At 39.6% G+C, this 21,615-nt stretch overlaps 1 protein-coding gene across 1 annotated transcript in view; it reads left to right on the top strand.

Annotated features, from left to right (window-relative positions):
- The first annotated feature begins 13,129 nt into the window (after window positions 1-13,129).
- Window positions 13,130-21,615, top strand: part of RPS6KA6 (ribosomal protein S6 kinase A6) — a 263,852-nt gene continuing 255,366 nt past the window's right edge. Inside the window, exon 1 of the mRNA XM_075538267.1 lies at window positions 13,130-13,727. Within this exon, the coding sequence (XP_075394382.1) occupies window positions 13,632-13,727 (96 nt within the window). The 5' untranslated portion in view covers window positions 13,130-13,631. The remainder of the gene's footprint in view (window positions 13,728-21,615) is intronic.

The raw sequence follows: 21,615 nt of genomic DNA, 5'->3' as shown, positions 1-21,615 counted from the left end.
ACCATTTCCTCTTCCCTTGTGGAGACTCCCACCATCTCTGGAGCCAAAGGGCTTTAGGTGACTTATCTACTGAGCTGTTCTCCACAATTACTTATCCCTCGCTTTCTTTTTCTCATTGTTCACCTCTTGATTGGTGGGGAGGATTCACTCTCTTTCAGCCATATTGACATGGAAGCCCAGAACCAACTTCTTGTCTTGTTGATTTTCCTCATCCTTTTTCTATTTTGTTGATTCATTTATTTTTGCTCTTTATGACTTCTTTTCACCTGGTACTGAAGATTTATTATATTGCTTTTTTTCCCTAATTGTGGAAAGCACTGGGTTAAGTTGTTGATTTAAGGTCTTTCTTTTTTCTTGTCTGGAATTTATCGCTATAAATTCCATCTGAATATTGCTTTGTTATGTGTCGACAATTTTGGTATGTTGTGATTTTATTCTCATTTGTTTCAAGGAATTTAAAATTTTATTCTCTATTTCATCAAAACCCAGTAGTTTTTAAGCAGTGTGTTGTTCAGTTTCAATGTATTTTCTTTTTTTAATCCTTGTTTATTCTACTGCTGATTTCAAATTTTACAGTATTTTGATCTGAGAAAATAGATTATAAAATCTCAATCTTTTAAAATATCATGCCTGTTCTTCAGAATGTCCCACATGCACTGGAAAAGAATATACTGTTTTGCTATTGGATAGAGTTTATGTATCTAGTACGGGAGTTGACGGAAGAGTCAATCCTGTCCCTCAATATTAAAAATTAATCAAGGACCATGAATATATTTTTACAAACAAATGAAATCACTATTCTCTGAATAATATCCCTTTAAAAAATTCCAATTCTACCTCAGAAGCACATTTATGGACCAAAAGAGCCTTATATTACTCAAGAGCTGGAGTTTGTTGAACGCTGATCTACTTGGTTAATTTTGTTCTTTATTCTCTGTCTTTATTGAGTTTCTTTCCCAATGATCCATCTTTCCTTGTGAGTGGTGTATTGAAGTCACATTTTTTGGGATAGTCTATCCTTTTAGGTCTGTTAAAAAACTGATTAATATATTTTGAGGATATTCCATTGGGGGCATGTATGTTGATTGTGATTATGTCTTTTTGTCTTATCATTCCTCTAATCATAATGCAATACCTTTATTTGTCTCTCATGGTGGAATTTTCCTGGAAGTTTATTTTATTAGAAATTAATATTGACCTTCCCACCCACTTACTTTTGGTTGCCATTACCTTGGTATGTTTATCCTTTGAGTCTTAGTCCATTTTGTCTTTGTGTCTAAGGTGTGTTTTTAGTTGGCAGCGTATTGATAGGTCTTGGTTTCTCACCCAGTCTCCTACTCTGTCTTTTCCTGATATGTTTAAGCCACTAAAATTCAATGTCAGAAAAAAAATTCAATGTCAGTATTTATATCTGTGTTGCTGTCATTTTTCTCTGTGTGTTCCTTTTTGTAGCATTATTGGCTCCTTTATTTTCCCTATATTTTTGTACTGTGTTGAATACTGTTTTACATGTGTTAATTTCTGAGTAGTGTTGTCTTGTTTGTTGATCTTAGTTCTGTCTGCTGTTGTTGATTCTCTGTCCAAAGGGCTGTTCTTAGTATTTTTTGACATGTGAGTCTTTTATTTTTTTCAAAAATTCCTGTCATTTCTCCTTATCTAGAAATACCCTTATTTTTCCATTTTGAGAACCTGGTTGCATAGTGATTACACATTGTGCTGCTAAACTTAAGGTCAGCAGCTCAAAGCCACCAACTTCTTTAAGAGAGAAAGATGAGACTTTCTACTCCCATAAAGAGTTACAGTCTTGGAAATCCACAAGGGCAGTTCTATCCTATCCTATAAGGTTGCTATGAGTTGGCATCATCTCTACAGCAGTGAATTTGTTTTGTTTTGATTTTTTTCGGATTTGGTCTTTTTATTTACAAATTTCTTTAATTTCTCCTTGTCTGGAAATACCCTTATTTCTCCATTTGAAGGATAGTTTTGCTAGCTATAAGATTCTTGGGTGGCAGTTTTTTCTCAGTGCTTAATGTATGTAATTGTGTTATCTTTTTGCCTACATGGTTTCTCCAAGCTCATTCTCTTTGGTTTCCTTGCGGAGGTGACTGTTCTTTTCTTTCTATCTGCTCTCAGAATTCAACCCTGGAACTTGATATTGGAGAGATTAACTAAGATATGCCATGATTTTTTTTTGGAGGGGGAGGTTGATCTTGTTTGATGTTCTTTCATCTTCTGAATAATTATTTACTTCTCTTTTATACTGTTAGAATATTGTCCTTCCAGGATTTCCAGTCCTGTTTCTTCTCTGTAGATTACTTTTTGTTTTGTTTCTCTTTCTTCTGAAATAACAACAAAACCTAAATCAGTCCTCTTAATAGAATTCCACATAATTCTTAGGTTTCTTTGAATTATCTTGCTCCTTTTCTTGATTTCACCTTTTGTCAGTAATAGTTCAGAAATTTATCTTAAAGTTCACTGATTCAGTCTTCCATTTCTTTGATTCTATTAGTATGGTCCTTGTAAGTGTTGGATAATTCTGCCATCTTCATATTCATCTCCTGGATTTCTATTTTTTATATGTTTGTTTGTCATTGTTGGAAGGTTTCTTTTTTCCCCAAAGGTCTCTCAATCTATTTCTAGGTCTGTTTGCAATATCCAAACATCATTTTACTTAATTTTTTTCTGATAGTTACAGAGATTTTTTTTCTGTAAAAAAATTCCTTTGTATTGCAAATATTGTTCACATATTTGTGTTTGTGCTTTGTGTTCATTGATTTTTTTTTTGCTGTTTCCATGATATTGTGTTTCAGCTGTTAAGGGTGGGAGTGGGGCTGGGTTTTGTGTGAATAATTCACTGTTGAATGGCATAGGATAAGATTAAAGGCACCACAAAACATAAATATAAATGAAGCAAAAAAGAAGAAAGAGAAAAGGAAGACAAAATTTTAAATTAATAAAAATAGTAAATATATATTAAAATGTAATAAAACAAATAACAATATAAGCACAGTAAAAGAAAAACAAGATAAAGAGTAATAGGGGACAATGAAGGGTGTGGAGCACTGTTTGGGTGGATCTGCCCTCCAAGTAGGAACCTTTTAGTTGTTGTAGGCGTATAAAGGGTGCAGCACTTGGGTGGGTGTGGGGTTTTCACTGGCAGAAATCATGGGTAGGGGCCTGCAAAGCACTTGGTCTTGGGGCCAGTGGAGCAGCTGCATGGATATTTCCAGGGACACATCTGCAGCAGGGAAAGGCACATTGTTAGAAGCCCTTTGTGCTGGCGGCACATGTCACAGAGATGGCAACCTGCGGCAGCTGTATCATCACCAGCATGTTATTAGTTTTCATTGAAATCATAATGAGTGAAGTACAAACAGTGATTACAACACCCCTTTCTTTCTAGAATTATTATCCATTGCCATTGAATTGATTCCAATTCAATAGGATCCATGGTGCTGTAGTATACGTTGGGCTGCTAACTTCAATGTCAGCAGTTGGAATCCAACAGCAACTCAACAAGAGAAAGAGGTGTGTGTGTGTGTGTGTGTGTGTATAATCAGCCTCAGAAAACTTAAGGACCAATTCTACTTGGTAACTATGACTCAGAATAGGTATTGTTATTAAAGGAGTTGTTAAAAAAACAAGTATTAAACTAAGGTCATATTATTGTTTTATCATATTAATTGCAACAGTAGACAATAATGAGCTTATGGTTTACAAGTGTGTGTGAATTAGTAACTTTTTTGTTGTTTGTAAAAGACAATTTTTAGTAGTTTTAGAGACTGAAACTTCTCTCAATGTTGTAAATATTATTTAAAGACAAGCAAATATTTATGAATACTTATGCACCTAAAATTTCTTAGATTTCAATACAAAAACTCAAATTAAAAAGTAAGAATAATGCTTAAATAAATATTTGAATCACTTTCTATGTAGTGCTTTATCTTGTGGCATGTCACCATTTTCAAGATATTTGAATGATAAACTTTTGGCAACTAGTCAGGCTGAAAATACTGAGGAACCATGTGACCATTTCTACAATTACAACCCAATGTGTACTACTTTGCATATGTCACAGTTAAGAAATCAGAGCCATGGTCTTAGAACTGTGGGTGGCCTGTGATCTGCTGACCAAAGGCATTTGATTAATATTTTAAACATATTCAGTGGGGGGAAATGATTTTATTTTTATGCCTCTATGGGTCGGTTAGCTTTTTTCTGTTAAAAAATTCACATGACCAGCCATTTGACCACTGACCTTGGTTATCCAATATGTGCCATTTGCCACAATGGTTAAAAAGTCAGCATGGAAGCGGAAGTGTATCCTTCCTTTAATTCTAGAAATATTCAGATCACATGTTTACGGCAATAAAGTCCATATCAACATCTTTTACAACGAACAATGCATCATTTAGAGGGTAGATATGTGCATCTTAAGTTCTAGACCCACAAAAATATTGACAACCATTCCATAATTTTGAACGCTATACTAATATAATTGGAAACCTAGAGATATATAGCCATAGAGACAGTTCCAAGCTAAACATGTTGTAAATGCCAAAGAGAAGGAAGCAATTTCTGCTGTTTATACTTTCCTGTGTATTTTGCTTCAGGAGCCCTGGGGGCATAATGGGTTATGAGTTGAGTTAGTAACATCAAGGTCAGTAGTTTCAAATTACCAGCCACCCTCAGGAGAATGATGAGAGTTTACACTCCCATAAAGATTTAGAGTCCTGGACACAGTTCAATTCTGTGCTCTAAGGTTGCTTTGAGTCAGAATCAACTAATTGATAGTGAGTTTGTTTTATTTTGTTTGTTTATACTGTGCTAAAAAGGTCAAGTCTTTATTGTTTATTTATTTTTGACAAAGGAACTTGAATTGGATTGGACTGGACCACTGACTTAATATAAAATACTTTCTTTTTTATATTAATTGGGATTTAGTACATACATCATTCCATATTTCAGTCATATCAAATAGAATTGTACAATTATTGCCACAATCAGTTTCCAAAAAATCTGTTTGTACAGGGACTCCTTGATATCGTCTATGTTCTACTCCACCACCATCACTGTAACCCCCTCTCCCCTCCTCTCTTATTCTACTTGCTGTCCCTATAGGTTCATCAATCCTGGGTTTCCTATACTGAAAGATGGAAAAGTGTAGGGAACTGCGTGTCTCCCTACCCTGGATTTAAGCCATGAATTTACTCTCGGTTTCCTGCCATACAAACTGCCCTGAGGTTTTACTGCCCTTTGTCTCAACTCCCGCCAGAGGGTGGCTGCCTTGACCCTTGCTAGGATTGGTGCTCTTTCACTAGCAGCTGCTATGCTCATTGGTCAATTCATGACTGGTGGCATCTCCCCCCTGGGTCACCAGGAATGCTTCATTAGCATACTTACCTGTTTGATCAGTTGCCCGCCATTCCTTCCTTATTTAGAGATGCACAACTCTTGGCTACCTCAGCTGTACCTTATTTTACATGTGACGTAATGGTGCCAGCCCCTCGCTGGCTATTTAAACCTCTGCTCTCAGCTCAATAAACGAGGCTTGATCAGATTCCTGTCTTGCCTCCATCTCTCCGCGCCCTTGCCCATCTTCATTCCCAGTCTCTCTTTCAGGTCCACGTTGTTGATGTCCCGCTAGTCGGGACAGAAAAGCATATAACACAGCTTCAAGAAGGTGACCTCCACTGATATAACATCTCTGAGATACACTCTACTACGAACACACAAAAACTGAACAAAACAATACAAACCAAAAATACAGAAAATTTTGGTAACCCGATCAGGTCCAGCTTCCAGTATAGTGGGGAATCTACTGACAAAGTTAAAACCGTTCAGGTCAGATTTATGCCTTTTCTCTTCTAGGTTCTTCTCTCCCAGGCACTCTGTTTAGTGATCACTTTCCTCCCATCCCTCAATTTTAGACAGGGGGAGTTCTCCATTGGCTTATTTCCTATGTAGTTCCACCAGTGAACCTTGGTCTCCCACTGCCATCCATCGCTTTCTGCACACCAGATTCTAACAAATTAGGCTCTGATATCGATCCCTCCTTTGACTTGGGATTGTATGGATTCCAATCCTTCAATTACTAATGATGGTGGACTTCTTCCACATGGACTTAGTTGTCATCTCATTTAGATAGCTGCTTGTTTGGAGACAAGTTTTTAAGACTACAGATGCTATTTTATCTGATAGCCAGGCACCATCTAAATTTTTCACCTTATTTTGCTATATCACCCATGTTTTCTGAGTTCCCTTCTTGAGGGTGAGTATCAAGCTGGGCCAGATTGTAAGAAGTAATTATTCTTAAGATGGTGCTAGGATTTACTGTTAGCCCCAAACCCATTTCTAGATCTACGATTTTTTGTTTAAAATTTACTGTAACCTGGGAGTTAATACATATTCATATGTCCTATCATTCCATAGTTCAATCATGTGAGACAGAATTGTACAATTACTTCCATAATCAGTCTCCAAACATACTTTTCCTTTATGGACTCCTTGACATCATCTGCCTCTTATATTTCCCACCCCTCTATGTCCTGCCTCATCCCAAACCCTTGCAATATTTGCTTTCCATATAAGCTAAACATCCCTAGGTTTCATTTATTAAAAAATAGAAACAAATAACACAGGCTCAAGAGGATGACCCCCAATGGCAATGAACCTCTGAGATATACCCTAATATGAACAAGCATAATCAAAATATAATCGAATGACCATCACAGGATTGCCGGAATAATACAAATATTAATACAGCATACATATCATTGATGTAGCAAGACCTCGTTTGTCCACCAAGCAACAGTACATTGCTCTTGGTACATCTGTTTTCTGCTTCCTTGGACACCATGTATTTTCTGGCTTAAGTCCTTAGGTTACAAGTGTGTCTGAGGTAGAGTCCATTTCATCCAGTGGAGTTCCTTTATCCTATGCGTCACGAAGATCTGGGATTCAGTGTCTGTGTTAGTCTGAGTTGACTAGAGAAAAATATTCATAGAAACTTATATATAAGAGAGAACTTTATATCAAGGAGCAATTGTATATTGTGAAACATCCCAGGCCAGTCCAGATGAAGTCCATAAGTCCAATATTAGCCCAAATGCCCAATACTAGTCCATAAATTCCTCTTTGACTCACATAGCCATGCAATGATGCTGGATGCAGGAAGATCACAGGCCAGTGGGCGGAAAGTCATATAGATCCAGGGGTAGTGGAATGATCTCAGTGCTGGTGTGGGTCTCCAAGCTGCTTCTCAAGCTCCAGGGCTCTGGTTCCATCAGTGTGTCTCCATTTGGTTTGTCAACAGGAATGTTTTCTAGGGTGACGAAGCACAGTCTTTGTGTGTCTGACCTCCAATGAGCTATTTAGCTCTGTAGTGCCTCCAAATGGGGTCATCAAGCTGCAACCTGATTGAAAGGCTAAGCCCCACCCCTTCATTCTTAATAGTCTCAAGTTCATACCAGATTATATAACTACCACAGTGTCCCAGTGTTCCGTGGCACCCCACCTGGGTTCCCAGTATATCTCTAGAGGCACCAGTTCAAATTTGCTCACCTGCTGCACACAACTAAGGGTACTCCCCACTTAACATTCCCCAAAGCATCCTCTGTCTCTGCTCCCCGCACCTGGTCAGCCCTTCCACCCCTCCTCTCAGTAGACATGCACCTCTGTTCCCCAAATGTGACTGCTCCCTCTCCCCTCTCCTGCGCTGCCCCTCCCATCAGTGAACCTCATCCCTTTGACAGGGCCACCTCTTTCCTCGGGGGGGGGGGGGACTCACCCCAAATCTACATGCCAACCACCTAGCAGATAGCATCCCTGCCCCTCTCCCCCGACCATTTGATCCCATCTTCGTGGAGGCATCCTCTGACTAAGTGACCTACATTATACTTACCTGGAGCGGATGATGGTTTATTGGCCCTGCTCCAGCTGATTACCAGACTGTCTGGTCCCCAGCCAGGATTCTGAATACTCTACAAGCTTGAGCTTGTGCCTATTCTGCTGCTTGTTCCTAATGCAGTGGACTCATACAGTATTTGTCCTTTTGTGCTTGATTAATTTCACGCAGCACAATGTCTTTCATATCCCTCCACGATGTGAGGTGTTTCCTGGTTTCATCACTGTTTATTAGGGTTGCATAGTATTACATTGTGTGTATATATCAGAGTTTTTTAATCCATTCTTCTATTGATGGGAATTTAGGCTTTTTCCAGCTTCTTGCTATTTTGAACTGTATTGTGATAAACCTGGGGAAGCAAACATCTGTTCATGATCTGTTTCTTATTTCATTTGGGTATATTCCCAGTAATGGTATTGCTGAATCATATGGTATTTCAATTGCCATTTGTTTTGGGTATCTGCATATTACCTTCCACAGCGGCTGTACATGTTTATAAGTGCACCAGCAGTGGATAAGAGTACCCATCTTACCTCACCTTCTCCAGAATTTGTTGTTCTCAGTTTTTTTTAAATTGGGCTACAGTTATGGACGTTAGTGACATTTACTGGTTGTTTTGACTTGCATTTCCTGGATGGCTAATGACCAGGAGCATTTCCTCCTGGTTTTATCAGCCATTCGAATGTCATAGCTTGTGAATCATCTGTCCACATTCTTTGCTCACCTTCTCAGAGAGCTATTAGCTTTTTTTTTCTTGTTGTAAACTTGTAAAATTCAGTAGATTTTAGTAATTAGGACGACTAGTCACTACTAAATATCATTTCCCAGTGTGGGCTCTCTTTTTTACTCTTTTAATGTGTTTTCTTTTTAATAGGTCTCACTCATCTATTTTTTATTCCACAGATTGTGTTTCCTTTGTTATTTCTGATAACCAGTGTATTCCCTGCACCTAGGTTTGTCCTAATTCTCTCATTGATGATCTTGCAAGCTTTAGGTTTTACATGAAGGTCATTGATCCACCTTGAGTTTGTTTTTGTGCATGGAGTGAGATATGGGTCTTGTTTCATTCTTATGCAGGTGGATATCCAGCTTTTCCAAAACTGTTTATTGAAGAGGACATCTGCTTCCTATTTAATGTTTTTGGGGGCCGCTGTGAAAAATCAGTTGTCTGTATGCAGATGTGCTTATTTCTTGTTTTCTGTCCTGATCCATTGGCCCGTGTAGCTGTCATTATGCCAGTACCAGCATGTTTGAACAACTGTGACTATATAGGAGGTTTTGAGATCAAGTAGAGCGAGACCACCTACCTTGTTCTTCTTCTTGAGGGGTTCTTTGTTTGCCCTTTTGGTATCTTGTAGTCATATTCTGTAATTTTCTTTGTACAGGACTTTTTGTTTTCTTTTGTTAGGTTTATTCCTAGGTATTTCAGGACTATTTTGTGTGGCTACTGTGAATGGAAATGATTTCTTGATATATTTTTTCTGCATTCCTATCACTGGTATATAGGGATGTACTTGATTTCTGTTTGTTAATGTTGTGTCCTGATACTCTACTAAACCCCTCTTTTGTTTCCAGCAAACCTATTGTGGACCCCTTAGGATTCTCAATACGTTAAAATCAAATCATCTACAAACAGTGAGAGTTTCACTTCTTCTTTACCCAGTTGTACACCCTTGATATCTTGCTTTTGTCTTATGGTATTGGCTAGGACTTCCAGCACAATGTTGAATAGAAATGAAAATAAGGGGCATCCTTCTCGGATTCCCTTGTTCAGTAGAAATGTTTTCAGATTTTCTCCATTGAATGTAATATTGCCTATTGGTTTTCGTATATGGCTTTTATTATATTGAGGATTTTCCCTTCTAATCCTATTTTATTGAAAGTATATTTTAGGAATGGGTTTGGATGTTATTAATTTCTTTTTCTGCATCAATTGATATGATCATGTGGTTTTTGTCCTTTTTCTTGTTGACATGGTGGATCACACTATTTGTTTTTTGAATGCTGAGCTGTCCCTGCATTCCTGGTATTAATCTCAATTGGTCATGATGAATTATTTTTTGATACCTTGTTGTATACTATTGACCAAGATTTTGTTGAGGATTTTTGCATCTATGTTCATGAGAGATAGGTCTGTAACTCACTATATTGTGGGGTCTTTGCCTGGTTTTTGTATCAGGGTTATGCTGGCTTCATAGAATGCGTTTGGGAGTTTGCTGCCTGTGTTAGTATGGGTAGACTAGAGAAACAAATCCAGAAATACTCATATGTGTAAAAGAGAGTTTTATATCAAAGAGTAGCTGTATATTAAGAAAACAGCCCAGCCCAGCCCAGAGCAAGTCTATGAGTCAAATATTAGTTCATATGTCCCTTACTATTCTATAAATTCATCTTCAGACTCATGCAACACATGCAATGATGCTGGATGCAAGGAGATCACAGGCATCTGGGTGGAAAATCTTGTGGATCCAGTGGTGGTGGAAGCATCTCCAGGGCTCTGGCTGCTATCAGCATTGATCCATGTGGATTGTCATCAGGAATGTCAAGCAGAGAGAGTCCCTCCTCCAGGGAGAAAGAGAGGAAACTCCTAGAATTCTCAAGAAAAAGCCACGCCCACACGGACTCCACTCCTTCATTTTTTTTTTCCCTTCATTGTTTTATCAAGGTAAAGCGAGATTGTGTAATTGTCCCTTTCTATATTCTGGAAGTGTTTGTGAAGAACTGGTGTCAACTCTTCTCTGAATGCTTGAGCGAATGCTCCTGAGAAGCCATTTGGACCAGTTGAGAGTTTTGATGGCCTTATCTTTTATTTTCTTTTGCTATGGGTCTCTTTAAGTTCTTAATGTGCGAATTTGGGGAGAGAGTGATTTTACAGGTATTTGTCCATGTCATCCAGATTTTTTAATTTGTAGGAATACAGTCTTACTTTTTTTCATGAATGATGTTCTTGATGTCCTCACACCACTTATGAGGTTTTCTGCTTGAATGACTGTCTCTTTTTCTAAGTACAGGTTCTGCATGAGCACAGGAAAGTGCTCTGGAATTCCTCTTCTTTGCAGTTTTATCCACAGTTTGTTATGATCCACACAATGGAATGTTTTTTCATAAATAATAAACACAAGTAAGCATCTTTATGGAAAACACTCCTCTGACCCAAGATTAATCTGATGCCAGCAATGATATCCCTATTTCCACTTCAGAGTAGGTGGGTACTATTGGTGATCTTTATTGCTAATTCACTGTCAGCTTTCGTGGCCCCATTGACTTAGTTAACCCTAGGTTCTTGATGGTGAAATAAATGGAAGTCATAGTTCAGGGTTCTCTACTAACACAACAACAGTTTTAGATGTAGAAGAGGAAGAGGGTATTGTAATGTTTTATGTAGACCATTAGGAACCTCTTCAAGTTATTGAGCCAATTTAGTAGTTGTTACAGTTATAATTTTGCTGAGAAGGATCTTACTTATTGCTCTGGATCAAACTGTACTTTATTTAGCTGTTATATTTCTAGCACTTGGGCTGTGATCTGAAAGGTGGACTATTCAAAACCACCACTCTGTAGGAAAAAGATGGGACTTCCTACTTCCATAAACAGTTACAGTCTTGGAAACTCACCCAGGCAGTTCCACCCTGTCCTATAGGGTTGCTATGAATCAGCATTGACTCAATGGCAGTGAGTTTGATTTTGAGTTTTGAGATGGCTTAATGTAGCAAAGTAGTGAAAGGTCCATTCGAAAGAAGCAGAAAATGTTAATACCACTACAGGTCCAGTATCTTCAGAGTCCTCAGAGGGGATGGTGGTGTGGCTAGCTTCAAGCACCCTGCCTTTCTTGCTGCAAGTATATTAATTGGCCTGTGTGTATAAGCACTAGAAACATTCTGTGTAATTAATAGTGTGAGGGCAACCAGTGGGAAATTTACAGGTTGTGAAACACCATGAAAGTGACAATACTGGGGGAGGGGTGTGTTAGTTTGGGTATTTTAAAGAAACAAATCCACAGAAACTCATGATGTATAAGAGAGTTTTATATAAAGTTAAGTGTGCATCAAGTAAACATCCCAACCCAGTGCTGCCCAAACCCACAAGTCAGTATCGCATATGTCTAACACCAATCCACAAAGTCCTCCTCCATCTCACAAAACAGACACAATGATGCCAACTGCAAGAGGAAAGTCGAGTCAGTGAGCATGTAAGCATCTCAGTGCTGGCAGGGGTCTCCACAGGGGTGCTCCAGCACCCAGGGCTGCACTGGGGTAGGTCCATGTGGCTTTTCCTTAGGGATGTCATGTAGGAAGTGAGCTTTGCCAGGTAAAACAGGGAACTAAGGCAGCTGCACCCTGGTCTGACCATCAGAAAGCAAGAGACCCAAGAACTAGAAAGGCGAGGCTCGCTGAGCCATTTATCCTTCCGCCCTTCAATTAACCCCATGTGTTTATCGGCCAGGTTGAGACCATAAACTAACTACTTCAAGGGGGTAATGGTTGCAGGTGAACTCAGTGCATTTTCTGCTTGCCTCCAGCTCCTAGGAAGTTAATGTATAATGGAGTAAAATCCTTGCCCTAGTAATTATAGAACTCCTGGTGATTACCGTCTCCACAATCCCCTGCAGGCGAAAGATGTGGCAATCTGCTTTCATAAAGATTTATAGCTTTGGAAAGACTTACAGCCTGTGGGGCAGTTTTCTTTGGTCCTATGGGATCATTCCGAGTTGGGATCCATTGGATAGCAGTGGATTTTGAATAAGGAGCCCTGGTGTTGCTGTCGCTATCTGGTAAGCATTTGGGCTGCTGACCACAAGGTTGGGGGTTCAAACTCACCAGTCACTGAGAGGGAAAAAGGCAGATTTATCTGTTCCAATGTAGATTCACAACCTCGGAAATCCTACGGCCATATGGTTGCTATGAAGTCGTACTGGATAGCAGTGGGTTTTGTGTTTTGATACTGAGTAGTAAATAGATGTGGTTTGCAATATAGGATGCCTGCCAGCAGATACTCACAGAGTCCTGGCAGACTTTGGCTCTTCAAACACCAAGGAGGGTTCCCGAGCTTCCCTGCTCTTTGAGCATCCTCCCATTGACAAGGCTGTTCCATAGACTCCAGAAGGCCTGCTGAGCATGTGTGAATGGCGCCGCGCATGCTCCGTGGAGCGGGCAGGTTTTTCCAGGCACTAGCCAGGTTTTTACTACAGCCGCTCTCCAGCCTAGCACGCCCCCCTCCCGTTTCCCACCTCCCCTACGTGGTCCGCGGCGTTTCCAAGCTTCCTTTCCCTCCTCCCCCCTCACCTTCTCCTCCACCCCTACCCCCCTTTCAGCCTAAGGCAGGGGAATCTCCATTGACGTCCTGGTGACGCCGCTGCGCGCAGTTGTGTGGGGGTTCCAGGCGCAGCTCAGGTAACGCCGCCGCTGCCGCCATATTGACGGAGGCAGGAGCGGGGAGGGGGCCTGACAAAGCGGGCGGGGGAATTCGCCGGCGAGCGTGGCAGTGGAGGCGGTGGCAGTGGTGAGCGCGAGCCGAGCGACGGCTGTGGGAAAGGCAGGGCAGAGCTGTCTTCTCTATGGGGAGCAGCTGCCTCCGGCGGCGGGGACCCCCCGCTCCCAGTCTTTGAGGGGCCGCGCGGCGAAGGCGTGGGTCGCTGAAGGCCAGGCTGAGGGTCAGAGCGGCAGCGGCGCGATGCGCGGCCCAGACGGCGGTCGGCAGCTCCTGCCCAAGTGCTCTTGAAAGGACGATGCTACCCTTCGTTCCTCAGGACGAGCCCTGGCACCCACAAATGGAGGTTGGCGGCGGCGGCGGCGGCGGTGGTGGCGGCGCGAGGAGCAGCGAGGTGAGTGGCCGCGGCGGGCTGGAGTTGCACGCCCCTCGCCCCCTGGCGCGCCCGCGCCTCAGGAAGCTTCTTGGGGACCCCCGAGAAGGAAGGGGCGCGGGGTTGGGAAGCGGGGCGCCCGGGCAGTTCCCCTTCAGGTGTTCGAGAGACTGAGTTCTCGCTGTCTCCCCCGTGCTTCTGCTGGGGAAGGGGCGGGGACCAGCCCGGGCTCCGCGGGGCCGGCGCTCAAACCGGCGGCCTCCCTCGCCATTCGTGCTCCACTTCGTGACACTTCACTTTGCTCCGTTCCCACCTCCAGTGGGACTGAGGGGCGCGCCCGCTGCCGCACCCTGCCGCGCGGGGCCCAGTCTCTCCGCGCCGCTCCGGGTCGGCGTGCTTGAAATGCATCGAGGGACTCCATCTCGCGCTTGAATTCTGAGCGTTTCTTACCAATCTAGCGCAGCGAACACCCCAAGGTGACCCAACGACCCTGGCATATTTGCACTTAGGTTGATTGCATGCTCCGTGATCATTTCGCTGTGACTTTTTAAAATTGGAGGCAGGTGTTTTCAATTCTGCCTGCTTCCTCCTGCCCGGTTCCCTTATTCCAATCTGTGTCCTCACCGGTAGGTGTGTAAATTCCTGGGGGGAAAATTCGCTGCACTCCCCCTCCCCGCATACCCCAGCTCTTTACTAGAAAATCTTAGTACCTTCATCCAAAGTATTTTGGTTTGCCTCACTTTTCAGTCTTCTTCTGCAAAGGGCTCTGGTTGGTACGCTGAGCTGTGGGAACTTAAATGAATTAAGAACAAACACACACAAAAAGCAAATTAAAAAACCCAAACTCACTGCAATCCAGTAGATTTTGATTCTTAGTGACCCCATACAAATACTTAAAAACATATTGCTGCTTTTGTTGGTCTAGAACAGTGGTTGACAAACTGAGGCTGTCCAGCCATATGTGTGTGTGGCTCTTTTGGTATATACATGTGACTCTGAAGTAAAATGGAAAATTTGAAAGGAGATTCAGATAATGGTGATTTTGTGTAAACATATATTTATGGCTCTCGAATAATTTTTAAATTGTGAGGGGCAGGATTGGTTCTGGTCTAGAAGCATGTGACATTTAAACACCCGCACGTTTCTTTTCCAATAGGAAGTCTGAGAAGTACAGTCAATTGACTTTGCATTCCAGTAGAGGCCACCATATGCCTCTGAAAAATAGTTGTTGAAAGCCTTTTTTTTTTCCGTCGTAAAATGGTTTCAGGTAGCACGAACACTTCCACAGCTCCATCTTTAAAAGCACACTTTGCACGACCATATGTTTATTTCCTCTCTTTCTTCCCTTTTATAAATTCCAAGGAAACTGGGGTTAAGAATTCATACTAGGTTAACACTTAAAAAGGTAGTGGGAATAAATTCAGAAGTACCTTAGAGTTGAATCCTATGTATTTCTTGGAAATGTTTTATTAATTAGTGAAACAAAAAACTTAGAAAACCTTTTAATATTGTAAAAGTTTTAGAACAGGACAGGTATGAACATACTTCCTAGTTGCAGGGGTTTTCTAGTAAGACTGCTAAGGAGGACAGGAATTTTGTTTATGTATGTGTTCTATTTATAGTCACAGACATTTAGTTTATAAAATAGTTCAACGCTTTGCTGTACGAATGAGGGGGTAGAAAGCAATTGGATACTTAATTTATTCATTTTTATTAATTTGTGAATTTGGTGTGTTCTTAATTATAACTATTACGTAAGATTTTTGTTTGTTTAAAGTAAGTTTTTGATACCGTATAGCACTGATGAAACATACAACTTTCCTCTAGTTCTTTAACGCCCCCCCATATCATGATCCCATTTCTACCTTATAATTCCGGCTACACCAGAGGATGTACAAGGGTACCAAAAAGAGCTGGAAACACAGGGAATACAGGACAGATAAACCCCTCAGGACCAATGAGAGTAGAGATACCAGGAGGGGAAGGGGAAGGTGGGAGAGAAAGGGGGAACTGATTCCAATAGATCTACATATAACCTCCTCCCTGGCGGATAACAGAAAAGTGGGTGAAGGGAGATGTCGGACAGTGTAAGACATGAAAAAGTAATAATAATTTATAAATTATCAAGGGTTCTTGAGGGAGGGCAGGAGGGGAACAATGAGCTGATAACCGAGGGCTCAAGTAGAAAGAAAATGTTTTGAGGATGATGGCAACAAATGTACATATGTGCTTGACACAATGGATGGATGTATGGATTGTGGTAAGAGCTGTAAAGGCCCTCAAAATGATTTAAAAAACAAACAAAAACCTGTTGGGAAGACAATTTGAAACGCCACCCCAAATTTTTATTTCCTTTGGTTCTCCACAAGTTGCAAAATAGTCATCCTTACAAGTTACATTTTTCATAATTAAATATTTTAACACCATTAGAGTCTGTCCAAGTACCTTTATAAGTAAACTAGTATATTACATTTACATTATTTGAAAAATTGCTGTCAGATTTTACAAATGCATAAACATATGCCTATCTATACAGGCAAAGCAAAATTCCCTTACACCCCAGTGCTCTGGAGGTCATACGTCCTGTTTGGATTCTGGGGTGGCTTTTCCAACCAGAGGTGCCTAAACTGGCAGCTCTACTCTTCAGCCCACGCTTTTGAAATGTATAGTTAGTTAAACCCTAATTGAATTAAACTCGCCTAATCATCAGCACTTGAGAGACTTCTTTAATTGCTTACTGTTGTTACATTTTCAGAATTGAAAGGGGCTTTCCCCCCCAGTCATCCTGCCCAATGAGGAGAACGCCTCTAAACCTCTCCTTCCATTCTTTTATTTACCCCACAACCATCCATTAGTTTTTGTAATTAAGGGTTGATTTTATATACTTAATTATTTTTGATGTTTGTTTGGCATATTTTTCAAGCCAGTTTTTTAGTGCCCCCCTTTTTTCTTTTTTCTTTTTAAATCGTTTTATTAGGGGCTCGCTCATACAACTCTTATCACAATCCATACATACATCAATTGTGTTGTAACCTACTTTTGTACATTCATTGCCCTCATCATTCTCAAAACATTTGCTCTCCACTTCTTAAGCCCAAAGGGGCTTTTTTCAAAAGCACACTAGGACAGTTTGTTTACACTTAAAAAAAAGAAACTGCTAAAAACATGTCCAATATACTTTTACACTTTTCCTTGTTAGCATCTTCAAATTATTTTTACATTTTGGGTAAAGTCTAGAGTTTAACAGATAAACAATCTGCTCAAAGTCAAAATATAGTATTTTTAATCATTAAGGTTCTTATTCCTTTGTTTCGATCTTTTAATGACTGCTTGATGAGTGTTGCAAAAGTGTCTAAAATTAGCCTTTCAAAAATTCACACATAAACCATTTACTATTAGAATTGCCATTTTCATTAAGCACAGCCTTTGTAAGTGCAGCAACGCAAACAGGAGGAAATTTACTTCCAAATTTACTTCCAAATCAACAAGGTTTCCAGTTTACCTAAATATTACACCTACCCTAAAAAGGATAAGTCCATGAACATTCTACAATTATCTGTTTAAACAGGAATTAAGTTTGTTGTATGATCAACACAAGAATAGCTAATAAATAGTAAACTATGGATTTAAATGCAGATCTCTCATAGAGTTAAGTGATCATATTTTGGTACATTTACCACTAGTTTATTTAATAAAGAAATACATTTGTTCTTGCAAAGGTAGCAATTGTATGTTTACAAATAAAACCACAGACTGCAAAGTCACGATACTAAATCGTCAACTTACAACCAACAAAAGTATGGCTTTGTTAACTAATGATCCATGTCACTGTAATTAAAAATTTAAATATCAAAAGGTCTCAGGATCTGAAAGAATAGGTTTATTACAAGAATATTTCATAAATATTCTCAAGAAAAGTCTAGCATTTTTAAAATTTAAAATGTTCAAAATCTGTTGGCAAAATATCACTCAAGATAAAATACGTTGCTGCAAATAAATGTCATGTTTAAAATTTGCCTCATTTGAGCATTAATGCATTATTTTGAAAAATTACAAAGTGTAATAAATGTTTACCCCTCAGATGAACATCTAGCTGCTGTGAACCAAAGGGCTTAGTCAGTCAATAATACAGCACCTTCTCAATGTGAATGGAATGAATCATTTGGTATTTTTAGGATGTTCTTTTGGTAAGAAGTAAACAATTTTACTTCCTAAGATTTTTTAAAATTTTAGTTAATTGTTACAGTTGACTTTGATAACTTTTGGGTAGAAACTTTTAAATCATAAATTATAGTTTACTAGAACTAAGGGTGTTTATATTGTATAATACATTATAAAATGTTTTAGAATTTGTAAAGCAAGTAGAATTGAGAAATCTTTTAACTTTAAAGGCAAAGGAAATAATTCCTATAATTTATATGTGTTGAATCCTGATACTATTGAAGATTATAGATGTTAGCCCATTATATTTTGAGTCCTCTTCAGTATCTTTTACCGGTCTTATTTGCATGGGCAGTGTTAACTGTTGAATAATAATGTATAATTATGTAAATTGGTTTGAAATACTTAAGAGTTTTTCCTACTGGACAAAGTTGTTAAGGATAGTTATATTATCAGACTAGTATGCAATAATATGGAAGTATAATGATGAGGAAGTAATCACTATAAAATTGTCCTGTAAGGAAATGTGCCCCAAATTTCAATAAGATATAGCATCGTTCCAGGGCAGATAAAGAAAGGGCCCGAAAAAGGAGATGTGGGTTCTGTGGACTCCTTGAAAGAGGAGAAAGAGGGTAACCAAGAGGCTCTGATAGTGAGAGCTCTTGCAGGGATTGTCTCAGTCAGGCCCTTTGGGGACAGGGACATCAAAGGATATCAGATAGTCCTCAGGCAACCTAATTTCAATTTTGTCAGCATTCTGTTAGGATCAGGAAAAAAAGTGTTACTTGAGTTGGGGTAGGCATGGGTCATAAAAATTGCCTGTTTTAATACAGTTAGCGCTTCATGAATAAGTGCCATGTATATTACAATTTCAAAGTTATTTGTGTATGTATGTTTTAAATGAGGGAGTACTTCTTTCCTGTGGAAGAGAAGATGATAAAGCTTTCAAAGCTGTTATGATATTAAAACATTGGTATTTTGATTTCATTTGGTGTACGGGGCTAATGAGGTGTTTGACATTAAAAAATTTATTTTTATTACTGTTCTGACCTCTTATGGTAGGCATTGGTTTAAGTAATCAAGTATGTTTTGAGTATAAGGCAGTGCAATACATGGTGCTATAATGTGAAATTCATAAAGGTATATTACCTTGGGCTCTACCTAATTTCCACTGGTTAATTTTTAGGTGGGGAAAAAAACCTATCGGCATATGCAGAAATTATTATAAACAGCACAGGACTACTACTCTAACAATGGCATGGTGCTGATGATAGTTTGGAAAGGATAGATCTGGTAAGGCCTTGGTAGAAAAAAACCAAAACAAACCAAATATCACCTACTTCCATTAGCCAATTATGATGTATACGGTTTCAGAGGTTATAAAGCATTGCAGGAGCAGATAGCATCATCTTTTTCCCTTGGATCATGTGGTGGGTTTGAACTGCCAACCTTGCTGTTAGCAAGCAGTTAAATGCTTACCTAACAGTGCCATCAAGGCATTGTGAAGGGAATTCAGTTTGAGCAAGGTGTTAAAGTGTGGGTAATGTTTTTACAGGCTGATATGACAGGAACATATTTCAGATGGATGGGGACATTAAAAGACATGGTTTTCTTGGAAGAAAAGGGATTATGACACTGCTAGGGCCTATGGTCTGTGGTGTGAGAGTGAAGACAATATGGATGAGATGAGATAGAGAATGTACCAAATGTAAGCTAGGCCCAGATTCTATGAGGGTTTTAAAACCAGTTTAATTTTATTCTGTAAATAGAAACCATTGAAGTTTACTGAGGACACGAATGACATAATCAGATTTGTGCTTTGAAAAATAACTGCTGGCAATATGTTGGATGGACTGGGGAGAGACTGAAGATGGGAAATGAGGTAATTGCATTAGTCAGAGGTAACAGTAATGATATTTTAATAGTAGAACCAGAGGGATAGGAAAGGACCGTACAGAGGTAGAATAGTTAAAATTTGACAACTAAGTAGATGCTAGGGAATGAGATGGAAGAATAAAAAGCAACTGAAGTTAGGAATGTTATGGTAAAGTTAATTTAAATGAATAGACATTTAATACATGTATACCAACATGGGTTCTGTGCTAGGCACTGAACTAACATGAAGATACATAGATCTTTGTAATAGGGAGGTAGAAAGTTAAAATGAACTTCCTCTTTCTAATGCTGTTTTGAATAAGAGCAAAACACTGCAAAGATCATGCTTGTCATACCTAAAATCTTTACTAGCTAAATGAATGTGCTTATTGCTAGATAAAAAGCATAGTAGGTCTTAGGCCTGTAATTTGCCGTGGTCGCATAGTGGTTACGTGTTTATGCATCGGGCTGCTAAGGAAGAAAGATGGGGCTTTCTACTCATGTTAGTAGTTACAGTCTTGGGTAAATTCACAGGGGCTGTTCTCCTCTGTCCTATAGGGTCACTATGAGTCAGCATTGATTCAATGGCAATGAGTTTGTTCTTTTTTAAAAGTAGGCTGCAGTAGCTGTTTGTCCCATATTTATCTTAAATAACTCAGCAAACAATGGGTACACAGGGATGATTGGAAAGTAGTGACCAGTGCTCCTTATAGAACATGGGAAAGAAAACCTGAACAGCGATATGTTTTCACTGGTGTCAATAGGAATGGAAAAGGCTGGAAGTGTCAGAAAGTTCCTGTGCTTGTCTCCACCAGGTGCCTTCTTAGTTCCTCCAAGTCTTTTCTCCTTTAAACCAGTTTGGTTTGTCTGTATGTAGGTCAGTTCCTTGAGGGCAGTGCTTCTCTATGTTTCTCTTATCTTGATTAGTTCATCAAGAAATGAACTTCATAATAATGCCTAACAGTGCTGCTGCTGCTTTCTTGTGGCCATGCGATTGTTTCAATACCATCCCCTTCCTAGTTTGTCTCATCTACAATTTTGAGGAGGAACTCCATGATTTATTTCCTCCTTCTAATTTTTCTCTTGGTGGTGGGTACTGTCGTTGTCTTTAGTAACATACTTGAAGATTTGCTCAGTACTTGGAATCTGGAGGTAAGCTTTTTAGTGCTTAGTTATCTAATGTGTATGCATTTATGTTATTCCAAGGATTACGTACAGTACTTGCTGTTTACTTTTGGGGGGCGGGGTATATTTTGTTTTCTTTTTGATTTTAGTTGTGAATGGAGTTGAATGAGAGATTTAGAGCTAAACTTTGTCTGACCTTTGCAGGTAACAGGGATTTAAAAATTTTCTTTAGAGGCATTCTATGTCAATGATTTTATTGGGACATTTTAATCTCTACTGTTCTGTAATTAAATAGAATTTATAAAGACACAGTAGAACAGTGGTTCTCAACCTTCTTAATGCCACAGCCCTTTAATACAGTTCCTCATGTTGTGGTGAACCCAAACCACAAAATTATTTCATTGCTACTTCATAACTGTAATTTTGCTACTGTTATGAATCAGACAACCCCTGTGAAAGGGTTGTAGCACCCCCAAAGGGGTCACAACTCACAGGTTGAGAACCATTGCAGTAGAACAAAATAGAAGCCCAAGGGGTTTCCTAAACTGTAAATCTTTATGGAAGCCTACTGTCAAGTCTTTCTGAGGAGTGTGCTTGACAGGCTAGAACCACCAACCTTATGGTTAGTAGTCAAGTGCTTTAACACTGTACCACCAGGAATCACTTGTTTTTAAACTACATCAGTACGTTTTCAGTAGGCCCTGCTCTTTGTGCTAATATATGTGTATGTGCTTTACTGTTAGGCTTT

This window comes from Tenrec ecaudatus, chromosome X, assembly GCF_050624435.1.
Source record: "Tenrec ecaudatus isolate mTenEca1 chromosome X, mTenEca1.hap1, whole genome shotgun sequence".
Classification (NCBI taxonomy): domain Eukaryota; kingdom Metazoa; phylum Chordata; class Mammalia; order Afrosoricida; family Tenrecidae; genus Tenrec; species Tenrec ecaudatus.
This window is presented reverse-complemented; position numbering and strand designations above follow the sequence as displayed.